The sequence below is a fragment of the Salmo salar genome, chromosome ssa18, assembly GCF_905237065.1.
Source record: "Salmo salar chromosome ssa18, Ssal_v3.1, whole genome shotgun sequence".
Classification (NCBI taxonomy): domain Eukaryota; kingdom Metazoa; phylum Chordata; class Actinopteri; order Salmoniformes; family Salmonidae; genus Salmo; species Salmo salar.
In genome coordinates, this window is record NC_059459.1 from 29,959,015 (window position 1) to 29,981,635 (window position 22,621).

A 22,621-nucleotide genomic window follows, 5' to 3' on the forward strand; every position below is an offset into this window, starting at 1 on the left:
GATATGCAGTTTAGACGGCACTGAGAACGGTTTTACTATCAGAGAGATATGCAGTTTAGATGGCACTGAGAATGGTTTTACTATCAGAGAGATATGCAGTTTAGATGGCACTGAGAATGGTTTTACTATCAGAGAGATATGCAGTTTAGATGGCACTGAGAACGGTTTTACTATCAGAGAGATATGCAGTTTAGATGGCACTGAGAATGGTTTTACTATCAGAGAGATATGCAGTTTAGATGGCACTGAGAATGGTTTTACTATCAGAGAGATATGCAGTTTAGATGGCACTGAGAACGGTTTTACTATCAGAGAGATATGCAGTTTAGATGGCACTGAGAACGGTTTTACTATCAGAGAGATATGCAGTTTAGACGGCACTGAGAATGGTTTTACTATCAGAGAGATATGCAGTTTAGATGGCACTGAGAATGGTTTTACTATCAGAGAGATATGCAGTTTAGATGGCACTGAGAATGGTTTTACTATCAGAGAGATATGCAGTTTAGATGGCACTGAGAATGGTTTTACTATCAGAGAGATATGCAGTTTAGATGGCACTGAGAATGGTTTTACTATCAGAGAGATATGCAGTTTAGATGGCACTGAGAACGGTTTTACTATCAGAGAGATATGCAGTTTAGATGGCACTGAGAATGGTTTTACTATCAGAGAGATATGCAGTTTAGATGGCACTGAGAATGGTTTTACTATCAGAGAGATATGCAGTTTAGATGGCACTGAGAACGGTTTTACTATCAGAGAGATATGCAGTTTAGATGGCACTGAGAACGGTGGCACTATGACTACGTAGTGGAGAAAATCCTGGCATGAGCAAAAGAAAAGCATACCATGTCTAGGTGCAAGCACGCAACAAAAACACTGAGCAAAAGTTTAAAAATACATGTTTAAAATATGACATAATTACAAGGTGGTTAGACATTACTTTGTCTGGACTAATTATCGTGATTTCATTATGTACTAAAAACTCCACAACTCAACTCTACTATAAATGCATTACTTGCAGTTGAATGTTGTCAGTGTAAAATAAAAGGTCACAGTGCTGATGGTGTTGGGGTGGTGGGATTTTTTCAGGCTGTGCTGGTTAGTGACTACTTTATGTTTATAGTTAGCAAGTTCATAGTAATATAAATGGCATTAATGGTGATCATGGTTCAACACAGAGACAACTATTTACAGATAAATCTTGAACAACATCCTAGATTTTGAAAAAGTTCAGGGATATTATAGACAGAGGTCCAGTAGTCCTGTACAACACAGAGAGAAACAGAGAGAAACACAGAGACACAAACCTGCTCTCTCCCAGCTCCGACTTGTTCTCGATGGCGATAAGCAACAGCTTCAGCTTCACGTAGCACAGCCTGACACAGAGGATTGTAAGGGAATGCTATGTCTCCTTTAGGCTATACATTATGTAACTACTATTTTAACATTACCAATACTATCAAATTAAAATGTATATTTTTCTATTGATTTAATATATTAATGTACTAATGTATATTAATGTATATTAATGTACTATTAATGTTAGTCTCATACTTACTCGCAGACTGCTGGGAAGGAGAGCCCCACAAAGGCACTGGACAGATACTCTGTGTACATCTCATTAGCTACCCCTTCTAAATAGTACTTCTGCCATGTGTCCTCTTCAATCTGAGAAACAGCAAGTAGAAAATACATATGTATAAATACATACATAAATACATATACAGATGAAAAATGTGCATAGTACCTTAAGCCCTTTATAAACCCTTCTTAAGGCCTTTATAAACCCTTCTTAAAAAACTTCTTAGAGCTAGAGGGCAGTATCCTGAATTTCCGCCTGACTGAGGTGCCCAAAGTAAACTGCCTGTTACTCAGGTCCAGAAGCCAGGATATGCATATAATTGGTATCATTGGATAGAAAACACTCTGACATTTCGAAAACTGTTAAAATAATTCAGACTATAACAGAATTGATATGGCAGGCAAAAATCAGAAGTAAATCCGACCAGAATGTTTGTTTTTTTCAGCTCCCAGGCTCTTATTATGGAAACCTATTGCATTATAGTATGTCCGTCACCCAAATGCAATTCCTATGGCTTCCACTAGATGTCAACAGTCTTTATTCAAGGTTTCAGGCTTCTTTTTTGAAAAACGAACAAGTATTTTGAGTTTTTGTTAGGCGAGCACATGTCCCAAATCAGTGAAGGCACGCGCTTACGAATGTTCCTTTCCTATTGAACATAATACTTTCCGTGTGAAATATTATAGTTTATTTACATTTTAGACTACCTGAGGATTAAACAGAAACATCGTTTGACTTGTTTGGATGAAGTTTACCGGTAGCTTTTTGGACTCCTTTGTCTGCCAGTTGAACGAGTGGATTACTGAAATCAATGGTGCCAACTAAACAGACTTTTTGGGATATAAAGAAGGATTCTATCGAACAAAATGACCATTCATGTTGTAGCTGGGACCCTTGGGATTGTAAACAGAGGAAGATTTTCAAAGGTAAGTGATTTATTTAATCACTATTTGTGATTTTATGAAACCTGTGCTGGTTGAAAAATATGTTGATGTGGTGCGCTGACCTCAGATAATCGCATGGTATGCGTTCGCCGTAAATCCTTTTTGAAATCTGACAATGCAGTTGGATTAACAAGAAGTGAAGCTTTTAATTTTATTTATTTATTTATTTCACCTTTATTTAACCAGGTAGGCAAGTTGAGAACAAGTTCTCATTTACAATTGCGACCTGGCCAAGATAAAGCAAAGCAGTTTGACACATACAACAACACAGAGTTACACATGGAGTAAAACAAACATACAGTCAATAATATAGTACAAAAATAAGTCTATAGACAAAGTGAGCAAATGAGGTGAGATAAGGGAGGTAAAGGCAAAAAAGGCCATGGTGGCGAAGTAAATATAATATAGCAAGTAAAACACTGGAATGGTAGATTTGCAGTGGAAGAAAGTGCAAAGTAGAAATAGAAATAATGTGGTGCAAAGGAGCAAAATAAATAAATACAGTAGGGGAAGAGGTAGTTGTATGGGCTAAATTATAGATGGGCTATGTACAGGTGCAGTAATCTGTGAGCTGCTCTGACAGCTGGTGCTTAAAGCTAGTGAGGGAGATAAGTGTTTCCAGTTTTAGAGATTTTTGTAGTTCGTTCCAGTCATTGGCAGCAGAGAACTGGAAGGAGAGGCCGAAGGAGGAATTGGCTTTGGGGGTGACCAGAGAGATATACCTGCTGGAGCACATGCTACAGGTGGGTGCTGCTATGGTGACCAGCGAGCTGAGATAAGGGGGAACTTTACCTAGCAGGGTCTTGTAGATGACCTGGAGCCAGTGGGTTTGGCGAGGGCCAGCCAACGAGAGCGTACAGGTCGCAGTGGTGGGTAGTATATGGGGCTTTGGTGACAAAACGGATGGCACTGTGATAGGCTGCATCCAATTTATTGAGTAGGGTATTGGAGGCTATTTTGTAAATGACGTCGCCGAAGTCGAGGATCGGTAGGATGGTCAGTTTTACGAGGGTATGTTTGGCAGCATGAGTGAAAGATGCTTTGTTGCGAAATAGGAAGCAAATTCTAGATTTAACTTTGGATTGGAGATGTTTGATGTGAGTCTGGAAGGAGAGTTTACAGTCTAACCAGACACCTAGGTATTTGTAGTTGTCCACATATTCTAAGTCAGAACCGTCCAGAGTAGTGATGCTGGACGGGCGGGCAGGTGCAGGCAGCGATCGGTTGAAGCATGCATTTAGTTTTACTTGTATTTAAGAGCAGTTGGAGGCCACAGAAGGAGAGTTGTGTGGCATTGAAGCTCGTCTGGAAGGCAGTTAACACAGTTTCCAAAGAAGGGCCAGAAGTATACAGAATGGTGTCGTCTGCGTAGAGGTGGATCAGAGACTCACCAGCAGCAAGAGCGAAATCATTGACGTATACAGAGAAAAGAGTCGGCCCAAGAATTGAACCCTGTGGCACCCCCATAGAGACTGCCAGAGGCCCGGACAACAGGCCCTCCGATTTGACACACTGAAGTCAATCAGAGAAGTAGTTGGTGAACCAGGCGAGGCAATCATTTGAGAAACCAAGGCTATTGAGTCTGCCGATGAGGATGTGGTGATTGACAGAGTCGAAAGCCTTGGCCAGGTCAATGAATATGGCTGCACAGTATTGTTTCTTATCGATGGCGGTTAAGATATCGTTTAGGACCTTGAGCGTGGCTGAGGTGCACCCATGACCAGCTCTGAAACCAGATTGCATAGCTGAGAAGGTGCGGTGGGATTCGAAATGTTCGGTAATCTGTTTGTTGACTTGGCTTTCGAAGACTTTAGAAAGGCAGGATAGGATAGATATAGGTCTGTATCAGTTTGGGTCAAGAGTGTCCCCCCCTTTGAAGAGGGGGATGGCCGCAGCTGCTTTGCAATCTTTGGGAATCTCAGACGACACAAAAGAGAGGTTGAACAGGCTAGTAATAGGGGTTGCAACAATTTCGGCAGATCATTTTAGAAAGAAAGGGTCCAGATTGTCTAGCCCGGCTGATTTGTAGGGGTCCAGATTTTGCAGCTCTTTCAGAACATCAGCTGACTGGATTTGGGAGAAGGAGAAATAGGGAAGGCTTGGGCGAGTTGCTGTGGGGGGTGCAGTGCTGTTGACCGGGGTAGGGGTAGCCAGGTGGAAGGCATGGCCAGCCGTAGAAAAATGCTTATTGAAATTCTCAATTATAGTGGATTTATCAGTGGTGACAGAGTTTCCTATCCTCAGTGCAGTGGGCAGCAGGGAGGAGGTGCTCTTATTCTCCAAGGACTTTACAGTGTCCCAGAACTTTTTTGAGTTTGTGTTGCAGGAAGTAAATTTCTTCTTGAAAAAGCTAGCCTTTGCTTTTCTAACTGCCTCTGTATATGTTGGTTTCTAACTTCCCTGAAAAGTTGCATATCACGGGGGCTGTTCGATGCTAATGCAGAACGCCACAGGATGTTTTTGTGTTGGTTAAGGGCAGTCAGGTTTGGAGAGAACCAAGGGCTATATCTGTTCCTGGTTTTAAATTTCTTGAATGGGGCATGCTTATTTAAGATGGTGAGGAAGGTATTTAAAAAAAATTACCAGGCATCCTCTACTGAAGGGATGAGGTCAATATCCTTCCAGGATACCCGGGCCTGGTCGATTAGAAAGGCCTGCTCATTGAAGTGTTTCAGGGAGCGTTTGACAGTGATGAGTGGAGGTCGTTTGACCGCTGACCCATTACGGATGCAGGCAATGAGGCAGTGATCGCTGAGATCTTGGTTGAAAACAGCAGAGGTGTATTTAGAGGGCAAGTTGGTTAGGATGATATCTATGAGGGTGCCCGTGTTTACGGCTTTGGGGTGGTACCTGGTAGGTTCATTGATAATTTGTGTGAGATTGAAGGCATCAAGCTTAGATTGTAGGGTGGCTGGGGTGTTAAGCATGTCCCAGTTTAGGTCACCTAGCAGCACGAGCTCTGAAGATAGATGGGGGGCAATCAGTTCACATATGGTGTCCAGAGCACAGCTGGGGGCAGAGGGTGGTCTATAGTAGGTGGCAACGGTGAGAGACTTGTTTTTAGAGAGGTGGATTTTTAAAAGTAGAAGTTCAAATTGTTTGGGTACAGACCAGGATAGTAAGACAGAACTCTGCAGGCTCTCTCTGCAGTAGATTGCAACACCGCCCCCTTTGGCCGTTCTATCTTGTCTGAAAATGTTGCAGTTAGGGATGGAGATTTCAGAGTTTTTGGTGGTCTTCCTAAGCCAGGATTCAGACACGGCTAGGACATCCGGGTTGGCAGAGTGTGCTAAAGCAGTGAATAAAACAAACTTAGGGAGGAGGCTTCTAATGTTAACATGGATGAAACCAAGGCTATTACGGTTACAGAAGTCATCAAAAGAGAACGCCTGGGGAATAGGAGATGAGCTAGGCACTGCAGGGCTGGATTCACCTCTACATCACCAGAGGAACAGAGGAGGAGTAGGATAAGGGTTCGGCTAAAAGCTATGAGAATTGGTCGTCTAGGACGTCTGGAACAGAGAGTAAAAGGAGCAGGTTTCTGGGGGCGATAAAATAGCTTCAAGGTATAATGTACAGACAAAGGTATGGTGGGATGTGAATACAGTGGAGGTAAACCTAGGCATTTAGTGATGATGAGAGAGATATTGTCTCTAGAAACATCATTGAAACCACGTGATGTCATCGCATGTGTGGGTGGTGGAACTGAGAGGTTGGATAAGGTATAATGAGCAGGGCTAGAGGCTCTACAGTGAAATATGCCAATAAACACTAACCAGAACAGCAATGGACAAGGCATATTGACATTAAGGAGAGGCATGCTTAGCCAAGTGATCAAAAATGTCCAGTGAGTAGTGAGGTCGGTTGCGGTCACGGCGATTCAGACAGCTAGCCGGGCCATGGGTTGCAAGTTGGCAGAAGATGGTCTGTTTTTAGCCACCTCGTGCGTTTCCGTCGTTAGATTAGTGTGGTTCCGTGTGGTAGAGGGGACCAATCCAATTGGCAAAAATAGTTATAGTGGCCCAAGAAAATTGGCCGATAAACCTATTTAGATAGCAGCCGATAAGACAACTAACGATTAGCTGGCCGCAGATGGGCGTTCAGGTTACGTCACGACGGAGGGGCCAGTTGGATAACTCCTTCGGGCAGATAACGTCGGTAGTCCAGTCATGAAGGCCCGATGGGGCTCTGCATCGGCAGTAAAACGGGTCCAGATAGGCGATTGTAGCCCAAGAGTGGCTGATGGAACTCTTCAGCTGGCTAGCTCCGGAATAATTTATGTTAGCTCCGGGACCGACGTTAGCCAATAGTCACTCGGATAGCAGCTAGCTAGCTGCAAGTTCCAGGTGTAAATGTCCAGAGCTTGCGGTAGAAATCCGTGGATATGGAGAGAAAATAGGTCCGGTGTGCTCTGGTCTGAATCGCGTTGTACAAAACTGGCGATAGCTTTTTGAGCTAAGGGATAGCTGATGACCGCCAACCGTGGTTAGCTGAATTCTAACGTTAGCTAGTGAACTGGCTAACTTCTGGCTAACTTCTGGCTAGCTTCTGTTGTGGATTTCAGATTTGAGGTAAATAATCTATATTTATTTTTAATTGGTGAGGCAGGACAGTGTTTGGAAGTTGAGTTTTTAGAAAAAATATATAAAAAGATATGCGAAGATATATATATATATAAGATATATATAGATATATAAGATAGATATATAAGAAATATATATATACACGGGACACAACACGACGAGGACAAAGGACGTCTGACTGCTGTGCCATCTTGGATTGTTGTGATATAAGACACTTGTATGTTCATGAATGTTTAATATTATGAATATTTATTTGAATTGCGCGCCCTCCAATTTCACTAGCGGGACACCTAGCGCAAAGAGGCTTTTTAAGCCCTTTATAAACCCTTCTTAAGCCCTTTATAAACCCTTCTTAAGGCCTTTATAAACCCTTCTTAAGGCCTTTATAAACCCTTGAGCCCTTTATAAACCCTTCTTAAGCCCTTTATAAACCCTTAAGCCCTTTATAAACCCTTCTTAAGGCCTTTATAAACCCTTCTTAAGGCCTTTATAAACCCTTCTTAAGGCCTTTATAAGCTCCTCTGGGTTTCCTCCGAGTCCCATCCTCATTAGAAGTCTCAAAGTGATGGAGGAGACCCTTCGATGAACCTCAGACACACTCAGATCCTGACCCATTATAAAACATTACCCATCTCTCTATCATAACTCCACCCCTCCTGACAACTATAGTCTTTAATATGGGACTCAGAACACACTTCGTCCATAACTAACACACTTCCTCCATAACTAACACACTGTCTGGGGTAAAAGAAATTGGTCAGGCATCTTTAGGGGAACACTGATCGAGGGGGTCCTTGTCCTTTGATCCTGCGGAGATGGCATCTATTATTGTGTGTGTATGTGGCACCCTATTCCCTAAATAGCGCTACGGGCCATGGTCAAAAGTAATGCACTAGTAGGCAATAGGGTGCCATTTGGTACGCACCCTCTGTAATGACCTAGTAAGAGCTGTGCTGAAAAATGGCTGTCAGACACATCTCTTCACCTCGTTAAGAGGCCTACAATAATATGTCCTCAATTGCAACCCAACATGCACTACAAGCATTCTGTTTATAACATTCTGTTTATAGCAGCCTTTTTAAAGTATGGGTTGCGACCCATAGTGGAGTACATTTATAATGATTTCATTAATTACTGGAATTGATTTTGTCCAAGTGCAACTGCACTCTCTGTTCAGTGCGCGCTCTTCTTAGCAGCTGTGTCTCTGCTCAGATTGGCAGCTGCGTGAGTGGGTGGAAGATGCCCGTGTATTCAAGGTTAACCGGATCTTTTTTCGGGAGTTTTCTTGAAGATCACTATGTGACCCACACGCTGCACTGCTGTTGTTCAGCAGCAGATGATGCTCTGTCAGCCACTGGCTTGTAATTCCCACTCGCCATCACTCACTGGGGTCATCGAATGGACTCAAGCTAGCCTCAAGTTCTGACTGAGTTCAATTGTCATGAAACGCAAATACAGCAATGAGTTTCTCTCGCTTGGTTTAATACAAGCTTTGAGAAATAACGAGGAGATCCCACAATGTGTTTTGTGCAGCGAAGTGCTTAGTAATGAGTCTCAAAACAAACAAATGAAAACGACAGGTCCTGACCAAACATCCACAACATCACGGTAAACCCAAGGAGTTCTTTCAGAACAGGGCAGAATGCTCCAGGAAACCGTGCTTCGACAGTAAGTCAACTAGCAAGGCATTTTTGTCATTTTATAACAGGTGATGATAAGCAGCAATAAGGGAGTAACTTGTACCATCTCTCATAGCAGTCGATGTGAATTTCTCTTTCAAACAATCCCCTTGTATACAGCCAATAGCTAACGTTAGCCAAAGCAAGCTATCTAGCTACTGATAGTGCAACGCTAAGTAACAGTACTGATGAACATGGAAAAAAACTGTTTACTGTTAAAATACAAGCAATCATTTTCATTCGGAACTGGAATACACTGATTGATGCAATATGCTTTTTGAAGCTGAGAAACAGTGAGAAAGGAGAAGATGTTCTGATCCAGTTTGGCACCACATACCTGTGCGAGTCAGGGTTCTCAACTGTCAAAAACTGAGCCCAGAATTGACCTGCTTGTTGAAAACTTCAACCAGTCACACACCTATCATTAGGACTGTATGTGTGTGTGTTTTCTGGACTACATCTGTATGATGTGATCAATCAGTTTATTTCAGTTCAGAATACAAATTATTTATTGGATTTTAACAACAACAGTTCCAACCAGGACAGATATATAAGAGTGTTTTTAATGGGGAAAAATAAACATGAATAGCTATTTATATGGGTATTTCATTTAATTGTTATTTGTCTATATTGCATTTGTTAATGGGCATAAGGGCAATGAAATGTACAGATATTTAAGTATAAACATGTTTTCATAAGCTTGGGTCCCAGGAAAACACACAATTTCTAATTTGGGTCCCAGGCTGAAAAAGTTTAAAAAAAAACCTGGTTTATAGCATTCTGTTTATAGTATTCTGTTTATAGAATTCTGTTTATAGCATTCTGTTTATAGCATAGCATTCTGTTTATAGCCTTCTGTTTATAGAATTCTGTTTATAGCATTCTGTTTATAGCATAGCATTCTGTTTATAGCCTTCTGTTTATAGAATTCTGTTTATAGCATTCTGTTTATAGAATTCTGTTTATAGCATTCTGTTTATAGCATAGCATTCTGTTTATAGCCTTCTGTTTATAGAATTCTGTTTATAGCATTCTGTTTATAGAATTCTGTTTATAGCATAGCATTCTGTTTATAGCATTCTGTTTATAGCATTCTGTTTATAGCATTCTGTTTATAGCATTCTGTCTCAATATTCATATGTTCATGGAGGTCTCTCTAGGACATGCTGACAGAATCAAAACAACTATTTGAATTAGGCCATTCAAAATGGATCCTAATATAATTTACTACAGTTTCATAATCATTTCATGTTCTTCGGTCATTCATTTTCACATTGACTTTCAGTTGCCAAAGATTTGTATAAACTATTCCATGTGTATTCATTCTGCTATAAAACAACGTATGGTTTGAATTTAACATTTTTGTTGAAAAACGACAGTGAAAGGAAGGGGCCTGCTGATTTGGTCCCAGTATATCAGGTACAAGGTGCCTCACCAGACTTGGCCTAGCATTAGTTCTGACTAGGGCTCTATCGCTTCACAACTCACCAAATAATGGGAGGAGTAATAATACTGTGTCTCACTTTCTTCTTCTCATGAGCAGTGATTCCTCCCTTCTTTGTCGGATGTTCTAGACTTGTGTAGACAGGCTACATTATATCCACTGAGCTGCCATGGACGATGACGGATGAGTTTCCTGAAAGCTTTGCAGATGTCACAGATGATGAGAGCCTGGCTCAACGTTTTAAATCCCTCTATAACGAGGTCAATGCCTTTTCATTCACAGCTTAGATAACCTACTATGGTTTGGCGTCAATGTTCCATCTATCCATCTATTTATATGTCTTACTCTATGTTTTCAGGATGGGAATATGGCCAGAAGATGTCTCTTCTCCATCCAGACCTCGTCAGCCCACCCATTATAAACTCCTCCATCAGCTTTATGACATGAAGACCAGCTCTTTCAAAGCGGAGTGCCAAGAATCCTACAGATACATAGGATAAACCAGACTGACTGAAAGACAATTCTGACTGAAAAGACTCCCTCAGAGATGTTTCACTCAGCAGACCGGAGCTCAGTACTCCTGTGGAATCACATATCTATCCCATAATAAGTAACGGGAAAGTAACCTGTTTAATAGTCCTGCTGAAGGAATGTTACCTTGATAAATGTATCAAGAAGAGATTGTTTCAACGTTTCCTCAATGAAAGAACACATTGTGAAAAGGTTGTGGTAATGTTAGTTACCCTACTGACATTGTGTCAACATTAACTCAATGAAAGAGAACAGTGTTATTAAAAGGATGTGCTAAGGTTATGTCTGTGAAAGAGATCATTGTGTAAAGGTTGTGTTAATGTTGTGTCAATGTTACCTCGATGAAGGACCTCATGGAGAAGAGGTTGGCCAGCATGGTGGAGAGGCCCTGGGCCAGACAGCTCTGAGCTATGAAGCCAGCCTTCAGCTCTGCTAGACAGATAGCATCATCACCCTCCTTCCAGTTCCAGCTAGGAATGTTGAGCAGGTGAGCCTACGCACACACACACACACACACACACACACACACACACACACACACACACACACACACACACACACGTTTGAACCATGGTTATTATTATGAGCATCATTGCAGTTAGAGTAGGAGTGACGTGCTGACCCACCTTGTTATGGTATTGTAACATCTGAGTGATAATTCGTATCTTGGGGGAATAGTTCTTGATAGAGATGACCCTACAAATTCAAAACATTTTTAACATTTACTGTATACACAGTCCTTTCTCCAGATTTTCATCATCATCATCATTATTACCTCATGATGTTGGAGGCGTCTTCAGCATCGGGATCTGGACAGTACTTATTAGCCAGAATCAGACAGGCGTCTGCTGACTCAATCTATACAGGGAACGATGACGGATTACAGATAGAGAATACACACCAGAAACCCTCACCTTCAAACATCACAACGATTCAACCCCAGATTGACCTTCCTCAGGTCAAATATTACAACGTTTCAACCCCAGATTGACCTTCCTCAGGTCAAATATTACAACGTTTCAACCCCAGATTGATCTTCCTCAGGTCAAATATCACAACGTTTCAACCCCAGATTGATATTACTCAGGTCAAATATTACAACGTTTCAATCCCAGATTGATCTTCCTCAGGTCAAATATTACAACGTTTCAACTCCAGATTGATCTTCCTCAGGTCAAATATCACAACGTTTCAACCCCAGATTGACCTTCCTCAGGTCAAATATTACAACGTTTCAACCCCAGATTGATATTACTCAGGTCAAATATCACAACGTTTCAACTCCAGATTGATCTTCCTCAGGTCAAATATCACAACGTTTCAACCCCAGATTGATCTTCCTCGGGTCAAATATCACAACGTTTCAACCCCAGATTGATCTTCCTCGGGTCAAATATCACAACGTTTCAACTCCAGATTGATCTTCCTCAGGTCAAATATCACAACGTTTCAACCCCAGATTGATCTTCCTCGGGTCAAATATCACAACGTTTCAACCCCAGATTGACCTTCCTCAGGTCAAATATCACAACGTTTCAACCCCAGATTGACCTTCCTCGGGTCAAATATCACAACGTTTCAACTCCAGATTGATCTTCCTCAGGTCAAATAATAAAACGTTTTTATGTAATGTAGCTGACGCAACAGATCAGAACATTCGGCTTAAAATGTTAATCAACTATTAGGCTATTTCTTCACATTGTAAGCGCAGCAATGCGTACATGGTAGAAGTCTATAATCGCGGATGTTCCATTAGTGGAAAACACCATTATTAAAAGTGACCACAAATGCAATTATGCATGTAATACTTTTATTATAAAGGTGCATTTTTATGGTGAAAATGATCTTCCCCAAACTTGAAACTCACGTACTGCTTATGTATGCCAGTTAGGCTCTACACCCCTTGTATAGTGGATTAAATGTGCTTAATTAAAAAAGTTATTTGGCCACTTTAGTTATGATACAAGCCTTATTAAAACATATACACCTATGGGCTAGGCTACATGAGGTGTGCGACTATGATTCGAACAAGCAGCAAAAAAAAGGCTTTGTTTCTTATGCTGGGCATCATTCACAAGTGATAATATAGAATTCACAAGTGACAGGCTAATATTGTCACCCATCAGACTAGTCTTGATTTAATCTTGTCTTTACATATATTATTTAGTATTTGTGTGATATTAGTTTTGATTTAGAATGGACCATTATCATGCACCTGTATCAAAACAGGGGCAGCAGGAAACAATACATGTCATCTATGCACTTAAATAGTGAATGGAGGACTCTTTTCCCCGTGGTTTATTGTCATGCCAGCCAGATAAGGCTATACTCCTGTTGTAAATATAAGCAATGTGCTTAATATTAGGAAAGTTGAGAAATGAATATAGTAGGCCTAGCCTGCAGAAAGCTGATGGGTTCCTCCTATTTTTATTAACAGCCATCACTCTGTTTTCTCTCACAATTGCATAACCTATAGAAATGTTGTGCAACATGAGCTCATGGGCTCTCATGAAGTGTTTGATTAGATTTTCAATTATATTTGCAATGATGTCAGAGTGATTAGAGGACAATAGAGTGCTGAGTGCCAGGCAGTTAGCAAGTTTGGTAGGCTACTAATGACCAGCAGCAGCATCAGAGCTTGGAGAAGCCTAGGTACCGTGACTAAACGTCATGTGGAATTTGACTGCCTTCATGACTCGTAACAGCCATAGATGACTCGTAACAGCCTTCCTCAGGTCAAATATCACAACATTTCAACCCCAGATTGACCTTCCTCAGGTCAAATATCACAACATTTCAACCCCAGATTGACCTTCCTCAGGTCAAATATCACAACATTTCAACCCCAGGTCAAATATCACAACATTTCAACCCCAGATTGACCTTCCTCAGGTCAAATATCACAACATTTCAACCCCAGATTGACCTTCCTCAGGTCAAATATCACAACATTTCAACCCCAGATTGACCTTCCTCAGGTCAAATATTACAACGTTTCAACCCCAGATTGACCTTCCTCAGGTCAAATATCACAACATTTCAACCCCAGATTTACCTTCCTCAGGTCAAAGCAAAGATCCAACTTGGATCGAAACGTTGTCACTCTTACAAGGTGGTATGAGGAGTATTGGCCTTTTTTCTTGTTGTGTTTTTCATGCATAGCCTTTCACCCTGTAACTACATTATAGTGGAATATGATGCATAACAGCAGTACATGCTAGTACAGTACCTTGACTCTGGCCAGATCGTGAGGGTTGAGAACAGATCCCTGGTAGAACTCTACCTGGGTAAAGTGGCGTTTAAACAAGGCTTCCAGCTCAAGATTAGGGGAAATACTACAGGGGCACACAGAGGGGGGAGAAAAACAAACAGAGAGAGAGGGCAGAGAGAGAGAGGAGAGCGGGGGGGAGTCAGAGTTAGGACACAAATACAAGTTGCGATTTGAAGTCTATGCTTTATGTTGACATTATTTTGTGTTTAATTACGCTGCGTAATGGTTCAAAGTGAGGTAGTGAAAACATTCACTTACTTATGGAGAAAAACTATTTCTACATTGACATCATCCCTGTCCTTGTGTAGGAAGTCTTTGAGGAAGTTGGAGACACTTTCGAGCGTAATATGACCACAAACCACAATGTGCCTGGAGAAGGGGGGGAGAAATCCATTTGAGCAAGGCAACATAAATCACAACCAACACTGGCACGCCTCGAAAAGAACAAACATCATTCAAAGCACTCACAACTCTAATTCCCAATAAAAACTATTTTGTGTCTTTTGAAAACTAGCCATGACTTTTAGTGGGTTTTTTTTCTTCAGTAAAAGCAATCCCCACAAAAGTGAACACTGTACTTAATTTTATTTAAAAAAAATGTTTAGGGGGGGGGGAAATCTGACATGGCATGTGAAATGAAAACCCTGAGCTTTGAACCACTTTAAAGTGACCTCAAATATAATCACACAGTACACTTTCTGGTTTTAATTGTCATCAGTTCTCAATAAGGAAACCGTCCCCTTGTGCCAAACCGAACCTCTGAGAGCCGAATACATGTTGACAAATACATGTACATCAATACGCGCACGTGTTCATACAAGGCATTACTAAAAGCCTTCTAAAGTGATTTCTGGGTCTGGGGCTGACAGGACCTCTAAACAGGACTTGTTCACGTGTGGATGGCAGGATACTGTGTTTCAGTGGAGTTGAGTTCTATGTTAGACAGAGAGCACTGCTGAATTGAGGAGGAGGATAGATTCGGGACAGATAGGGGATTGCTGGGGTCGTGACCTTGTTTGTTCCATGGTTCCACTCTGGGCTTCAGGGTCAGATGGTGATGATTCACTCCAGAGAGAGAAGATCTCAGATAGAGAGGGTTTCACAGTAACACTCAAAGGAGCTGCACTCATACCGGAAGAGATTTGAGTCAGTTGGGACAGAGATGCTGCTCCTATTCTCTGTATCATATATATTATTTTATTTAACCTTTATTTAACTAGGCAAGTCAGTTAAGAACAAATTCTTCTTTACAATGACGGCCTACATCAGCCAAACCCGGACGATGCTGGGCCAATTGTGCACCGCACTATGGGACTCGGTTGTGATACAGCCTGGATTCTAACCAGGGTGTCTGAAGTGACGCCTCTAGCACTGACATACAGTACTTTAGACCGCTGTGCCACTCGGGAGCCCCTATCAAGCCTGTTCAGGTGACTCTAAATATGATTTTATTTCTGTTGTCCAGCTCAAAGCAGAGATACATGCAAGCTGCCCAGGGGTGGGTTTCCCAAAGCTTTCAGAGCGGAGTCGTTCCACCAATTCGGTGCCTTTTGAGATGTGTAACTTGGTGAATTAAAACTTTTGATTTCACCAAATTTTTACATTCTGTCATTAAGAGCACATGTTCAACTTAATAAAACATGTGTTATCCCATCTCAATAGGTAATAGAAAATGACTATAGTAAGAGCCTGTTAAGTGCCAAGTAAAGTAACAGGGTTGACCATAACAGGGTTGAAAATGTCATCTTAAATCAACCATAAATCCCTGTGTGACAAGGGGAATGGAAGCTTGTTGTGTGAAACAGGGAGGGGCAATTGAATGCAAGTTTCACTATATATGTTTTAACACGTCTAGCCTGTCTATCTATGGGTAACAGGGTCGTTTTCCACCACAAAACAGTAGAACCAGCTCAGTGCTTTTACACTATGATTTGTTTATTACATGTTCAATATTTCTTTAAAAAATATATATTTAAAAATGAATAGTTTCACTGTATTAAAACAAGAGTTCATTTCACTTAACAGGGTTGACCTTGAGGGACAGCTATTTTTTTCATTAAAATTAAATCACATTAAATAAATTAATAATAATAATTTATGGCTGTTAATAATAATAATAAATAATAATTTTCAGAAATGACTGTCATATCAACAAAATAACTATGGCTTTACAATGATGGTGAAAACTTTAATAAATGTTGGGGTGAAGCGGGCTAAAATCGTCCTCGAAGTCACAGAGGGTGCATAGAGGGACAAGTCAAAATGCTGAATTTTGGCACTTTAGCAAGTCTTTATTCATATTGCAAATCTGATTTCTTGAATTCTCAGCGTGGTCTATATTAAAGGGCACTTCATTGAATAGAAAAGGCTTTTAAAATTCTATATTGGTGCCCAATTTAAACTAAAAATATCAAAGGGACAAAAAAGCCCTCTTTTCGTGGAACGACCCAGCTAAAGTACTAGGTTGAAACACTACATAATTAAACTAATCTGGATGATTAAAGACAGTTTTAACTATTCATCTTTACCAACGGTCTCATATGTACTTGTAGGCAAAACTAACTCAACGTCATCAAGCCAGCATTCGAAGGCAAACCGCAAATAAAGAGAAACCCAAACATACTCTCGTTGACTCCAGCCTCTAGTCATCCAGGGGATTACATTGGACACAGAGACGGGTGAGCTACCCTAATTGCCCTACAAAGACCTGTAAGACAATCTGTGTAATGGCTATGGCTCTATACGCAAGCTAAAGAGATGTGGAGCAGTTAGTAACCAAATACACAGACAGTCTGACTCACTGAAGAGCTGTAGTTTGGTCTGTTCACTTTACAAGACCTAACTCAATCTGTTCTAACCAGAGATTGGAACCATTCTTTTTTTTGTTCAGTTCCACTGTTCCGAACAGCAAAATAAAGTTCTGAACCGGTTCAAACCCAAAAACAGTAACGGTTTATATTGTTCCTTTCTGTTCCTTTTTAAACCTCTAAAATCTTTTTTTGTATAAAAAAACCCCCAATTACTTCACCAATCACAGCGGATAGAGCAGCTTGCTGGAGCGGGCAAGCTGTAGCATTGGATGCGAGTTGCAACTGAAATTTTGTGGGTGGGGAGAGAGCGAGAGAGGTTGGAGGAGGACGCTTGGCTTGAAGAGTATTATCTGAATTAGGCCCACAGAATTCTACCTACAGAGGAGCGGCTTCTATGAAGGAACTTTGAACTTCCGGGAGTTGGCTTAATGTTGGAACAGAGCTAGCTTGATTTTTTATTAAAAAAATTATTTCACCTTTATTTAACCAGGTAGGCAAGTTGAGAACAAGTTCTCATTTACAATTGCGACCTGGCCAAGATAAAGCAAAGCAGTTTGACACATACAACAACAGAGTTACACATGGAGTAAAACAAACATACAGTCAATAATATAGTACAAAAATAAGTCTATATACAAAGTGAGCAAATGAGGTGAGATAAAGGAGGTAAAGGCAAAAAAGGCCATGGTGGCAAGGTAAATACAATATAGCAAGTAAAACACTGGAATGGTAGATTTGCAGTGGAAGAAAGTGCAAAGTAGAAATAGAAATAATGGGGTGCAAAGGAGCATAATAAATAAATAAATACAGTAGGGGAAGAGGTAGTTGTTTGGGCTATATTATAGATGGGCTATGTACAGGTGCAGTAATCTGTGAGCTGCTCTGACAGCTGGTGCTTAAAGCTAGTGAGGGAGATAAGTGTTTCCAGTTTTAGAGATTTTTGTAGTTCGTTCCAGTCATTGGCAGCAGAGAACTGGAAGGAGAGGCGGCCGAAGGAGGAATTGGCTTTGGGGGGTGACCAGAGAGATATACCTGCTGGAGCGCGTGCTATGGTGACCAGCGAGCTGAGATAAGAGGGGGGTTTACCTAGCAGGGTCTTGTAGATGACCTGGAGCCAGTGGGTTTGGCGACGAGTATGAAGCGAGGGCCAGCCAACGAGAGCGTACAGGTCGCAGTGGTGGGTAGTATATGGGGCTTTGGTGACAAAACGGATGGCACTGTGATAGACTGCATCCAATTTATTGAGTAACAAGCTTGTGTGTGCAGATCGGCACCAGAATTTAAATAAAAACACATCTTACCTTTTTGTAGTTCATAAATCCAATGTGAAATGTGATTACTATAGTATCCTTAACTAGCATTGAAAAAGATAAACCATTCTTCTCTATTTAAAAATCTCTCTCCTTAATTTCTGAATCACGCTTCTAATGTCAGTAGACTACAGTAGCCAATGCTTCGTGTCGGGAGGGCCAGTAGCCTACACATGAACACACACTCACAAAGATTTTCAGCTGGCAGGCAGACACTGGAATACGTTTTTGAGTGATATAGTGGGAGCTTTGCATGCCCCGGAACGTATAATAACGTTATTAACTGGTTCCCATTCATTTTAAAATAATGGTTCTGTTTCGGAACAGTATAGATCACTTTTGTTCTTGGTTCTGATTCTGTTCCTCAATAAATGAATATGAATGGTAAATAAGTCTGGATCAGTTGGTGATGAAGTCCAGTCCAGATGATTGTGACCAAGTGCCATTGAAGCACATTAAGGAGCAGACTGCGGTGGACAAAGGTCAGAGAGTAGACAATCTGGTGGACATAACATGATGAAAACACACAGCATGGTAGCCATTGAGCATAATATAATGATCTTTACAGATCTGCCCATCGTCCCTTTAAGCATTTAAAAGAGCAGTGATGATTACATGGTGGGCCCTGGCCTGGCTATCTAGTGATGGAATGAGGCTGTGAGCTCTGTCTGGTGATATCAGATGATGAGCAGAGGTCTTAGTGAGGATCCTGCAGCAGTTGGCAAAAGATGATGTGTTTCATTCAGGGAGACAAAAACATCAGTCATGTTTTCCTACTCCCAATGTCCAGAAGTCATCTTCAGAGGCAGAATAGAGTGTCTGGCTTTTTTGTGCCGTTGCGTTAAGAGAACACCCACACATACGGGCGTGGGCACACACACAGCTCATCTCAGACATTTCTTCTCCATGAATATATTAGTTATCAGTGGAGCTTGACAGATTTTTTTAAGCGGAACAATTGTTGGGAGTATAAACGATTCAGTTGACTTCATTAAAGGACGGACAGACCACTGATGATTACCCCTATTGGTGTGCCAGGGCTAGCATTCGAGACCACACCACAGTATCCAAGCCAAGGAAGATATTTGGCTACATATTTAAAGGAGTTTAAAGGATACATGATTCAACAATTAAATGCTTTTTTTATTGTCATACACCAGATAGGCGAAGTGAAATGTGTTGTTTTACAGGGTCAGCCATAGAAGTAAGCCCCACGAGCAAATTAGGGTTAAGTGTCTTGCTCAAGGACACTGACAGATTTTTCCCCTTGACAGCTCTGTTATTCAAACCAGCAACCGTTCGGTTACTGGCCAAACGTAAAAAAATATAACTTCCTTTAATCGTATTCAACCCTGGACTCCTCAATGAAACATCACACTTAAAAAACTAAAGTTGGGTGTACAATCACGGTGGCACAAGAACATAAATGAGAAAATATTACACACAAATACCAAGCGCTACAATAAAAGGTACACAGCATCACACCAAAATGCACAAGGGAAGTGTGAGAACGTCCATTACAGACCATGCAGGATATCAACATAACAAACTATATCATCAGGAACACATGAAATACTTCACCACAGCAAAGACAGCTCAAACACCAGCAGAGGTCACACCATTGCTATCACTCTGATCCTTAGGCTGATACTGTAAGACGCAGAAGGAAAGGCAACAAAACACCATCTTTTTTGTGTTTTCCACTCAACAGTGGCCTAATGGAACGTGGTGTAGCATAAAAAACACAATTTGCCACAGAAACAAGATATATTTTGATGCTATCTCACCTGAATACTGGAGAGCATATATACTGTATACTGTAATGTTATTCATGAAGGTAACGACATGTTCAGTGTCACATTAATTGGACTATTTATATATGTTAATATATGTGCATTAAATTTCTAATGCACACTAGAGGGAGCCTGCTGTACATATTATATAATATGTGTGACAGGGATGAGAGTCTCCAGGTCTCCACATCGCAGGCTGCTAGCCCTCACAGGCCCTCATAGAACACATTCAGAGTACTGCAGGGTTCAGCCAGGGTTTAGGCCAGTTTCCACACCAGCCCCTCTGTTTCAGTGGGGACTAACGGAAACCACAGAGCCGTTATGAAAATCACAGAGCCCTAATGAGAACCACAAGGCCGTGAGTGCAGCTTTAGCTTTTTCCTTCCTCAAAATGTGTACTCTCGAGAGGAAACCATTATGACAAATGTGTTTGTATATGTGTCATGATCTATAGTATACATATACAATATGAACACATGCATACAGTATTTAACATAATAACACACAGATCCTGATGCCTCTGTGATTGGCTGGCTGAAGTGAGGGCCTGATTACTACCACATGTATACATGTACATTAAAGCCAGAGAGAAGGAGAAGCGAAGGGGGAGAAAGAGAAAAATAGAGAAGGAGAGAGGAAAAGGAGAGGGACAGAGAGAGAGAGGGCAAGAAATGGTGAAAGGGGGAAAGCGGGAGTGTGTGTGAAAGGGGGAGTGAGGGAGAGGTGGAACGAGGGGGAGTCGGCAGTTTTGACAAACCCTTCTCTCATTACCCCGTCAGTGAATGGAGACGCAGGGCGCCAGACAAAAATAACAAATCATCAATCGTGTCTCACTGACGTGGAAACAGCTTCAAACAAAGACTGGTTTCTAATAGCTCGCTCTCTACTGTGGAATGTCAGTATGTATGGGTCACTGACAGCCCTGCGTGACCATGCAGAGAGGGAGAGGAAGGGGGTGGGTGAGAGAGATGAAGGGGGAGAATGTAGAGAAAGAGGGAGAAAAAGAAAGACAGAAGGGAAAATGGTAAGATAGAAAATATAATGAAGGTGAAATAGAGAAAGAGAGATAAAGAGAGAAAGAGATGCAGGAAGTCTCTCTATCCTGCTGAGCTAAACTATGAGGAGCAGTGAGGTTAGTCTGTGTCTAACTATGAGGCTAGTTAGTCCATGTGCTGTGATGAGCTGTTGAGCCAGTGAAGATTGAGCCACAGAACCAGGGATTCAGCCACAATACACACACACACACACACACACACACATCACAACCTCTGGCCAACACAACTACGGCCACACAAACCAAACGACGGGACACCAAAAAACCAAGCGGGCAAAGCAAGCCAAGAGCAATCGCGAGCCTCCAATGAGAGCGAGGCATCCAGCATTCAGGGTGTAGGAGCTGACTGAAGATCAGGGCCAGAGTCATGTCGAGCAGAGGTGATGCGGCTGGCGGTGACAAGACAGGAAGTTTAGCTTTTTGTACAGTTTGCCATGGGAACCATGAAACGTGAAAAAGCCAACGGAGGGGAGCTCAGGTCAGAGTTCATGCAGATAAATTATGCAAATAAATACAAATAAAAAGCATGTCTCATGCGGAGTAACTCAAGCAAAATGAAAGCAAGAAAATAATATCCTGTAATGTCATTGAGATTGATGATGCTTCTAAAAGAATATCCGGTAATGTCATTGAGATTGATGATGCTTCTAAAAGAATATCCTGTAATGTCATTGAGATTGATGATGCTTCTAAAAGAATATCCTGTAATGTCATTGAGATTGATGATGCTTCTAAAATAATATCCTGTAATGTCATTGAGATTGATGATGCTTCTAAAAGAATATCCTGTAATGTCATTGAGATTGATGATGCTTCTAAAATAATATCCTGTAATGTCATTGAGATTGATGATGCTTCTAAAAGAATATCCTGTAATGTCATTGAGATTGATGATGCTTCTAAAAGACCACCAATAATAATGCAGTTGAGGATTATATTTTTTTCTATTTTCTTGTGAAGCAGAAACGAGTACTTTTTTTACAGCAGATAGTAGGGGTTTCATGACTAGTTATTTTACAATGATGTATCATCATGATCCTGATTCGTCCTTATAGTGAGAGCACAATTGGAGGAATGTCATTGGACGGTTTCAGAATTAAGAAGTAGGACAACACATATTAATACCATATGTCTACAATGTAGTCATGAAAGCTCTAGTTTAAATTAATTAAGATGCAGCACATAGGATGTTTCAAAGTAAAAAATTTTAAAAAAAGCACAAGGATGGACTTCAGGTGAGCACTGAGTGAGGGACAGACATAGAGAGAGAGAGAGAGAGAGAGAGAGATTAGATAAGATAGACAGGGAGAGAGTGAGACAAGGAGAGAAAGAGAGAAAATTGAGAGAAAAATAGAGAGTAAAGTGACATGGACATGTGTCCTTATGGCCAAGGTCTCCAGTCACGCAGTGTGACTACAGTAATGGTAATTTGGAGAATCAACCCCCCATACCATTCTAAACCTGAGGGGGGCGCACTCGAGTCACACAAACACACCTTGTCTGGATTTGGACTTACTTTCTGCCTCGTGTTGAGTTATAACTCCCTCCGTATTTCTTCCGATTAAGGATGAGAGCAGCAATTTCTGGCACGTAGCGAGCAAACATGGCCTACAT

The 22,621-nt window shown here is 41.2% G+C and overlaps 1 protein-coding gene across 32 annotated transcripts in view; it reads right to left on the reverse strand.

Annotated features, from left to right (window-relative positions):
• LOC106577193 (calcium-activated potassium channel subunit alpha-1) overlaps nt 1-22,621 on the reverse strand; it is a 383,781-nt gene that overhangs the window by 77,316 nt on the left and 283,844 nt on the right. For 26 of the 32 annotated variants that reach the window (XM_045701027.1, XM_014155064.2, XM_045701014.1 and 23 more), the window contains exons 10-16: nt 14,299-14,409; nt 13,999-14,104; nt 11,545-11,627; nt 11,396-11,465; nt 11,107-11,262; nt 1,565-1,674; nt 1,314-1,382 (exon numbers count right to left, since the gene is read on the reverse strand). In XM_045701027.1, the coding sequence (XP_045556983.1) occupies nt 1,314-1,382; nt 1,565-1,674; nt 11,107-11,262; nt 11,396-11,465; nt 11,545-11,627; nt 13,999-14,104; nt 14,299-14,409 (705 nt within the window). Of the gene's footprint in view, nt 1-1,313; nt 1,383-1,564; nt 1,675-11,106; nt 11,263-11,395; nt 11,466-11,544; nt 11,628-13,998; nt 14,105-14,298; nt 14,410-22,523; nt 22,616-22,621 lie in introns of all 32 variants that reach the window. The other 6 variants (XM_045701020.1, XM_045701017.1, XM_045701015.1 and 3 more) reach the window with 1 other exon arrangement.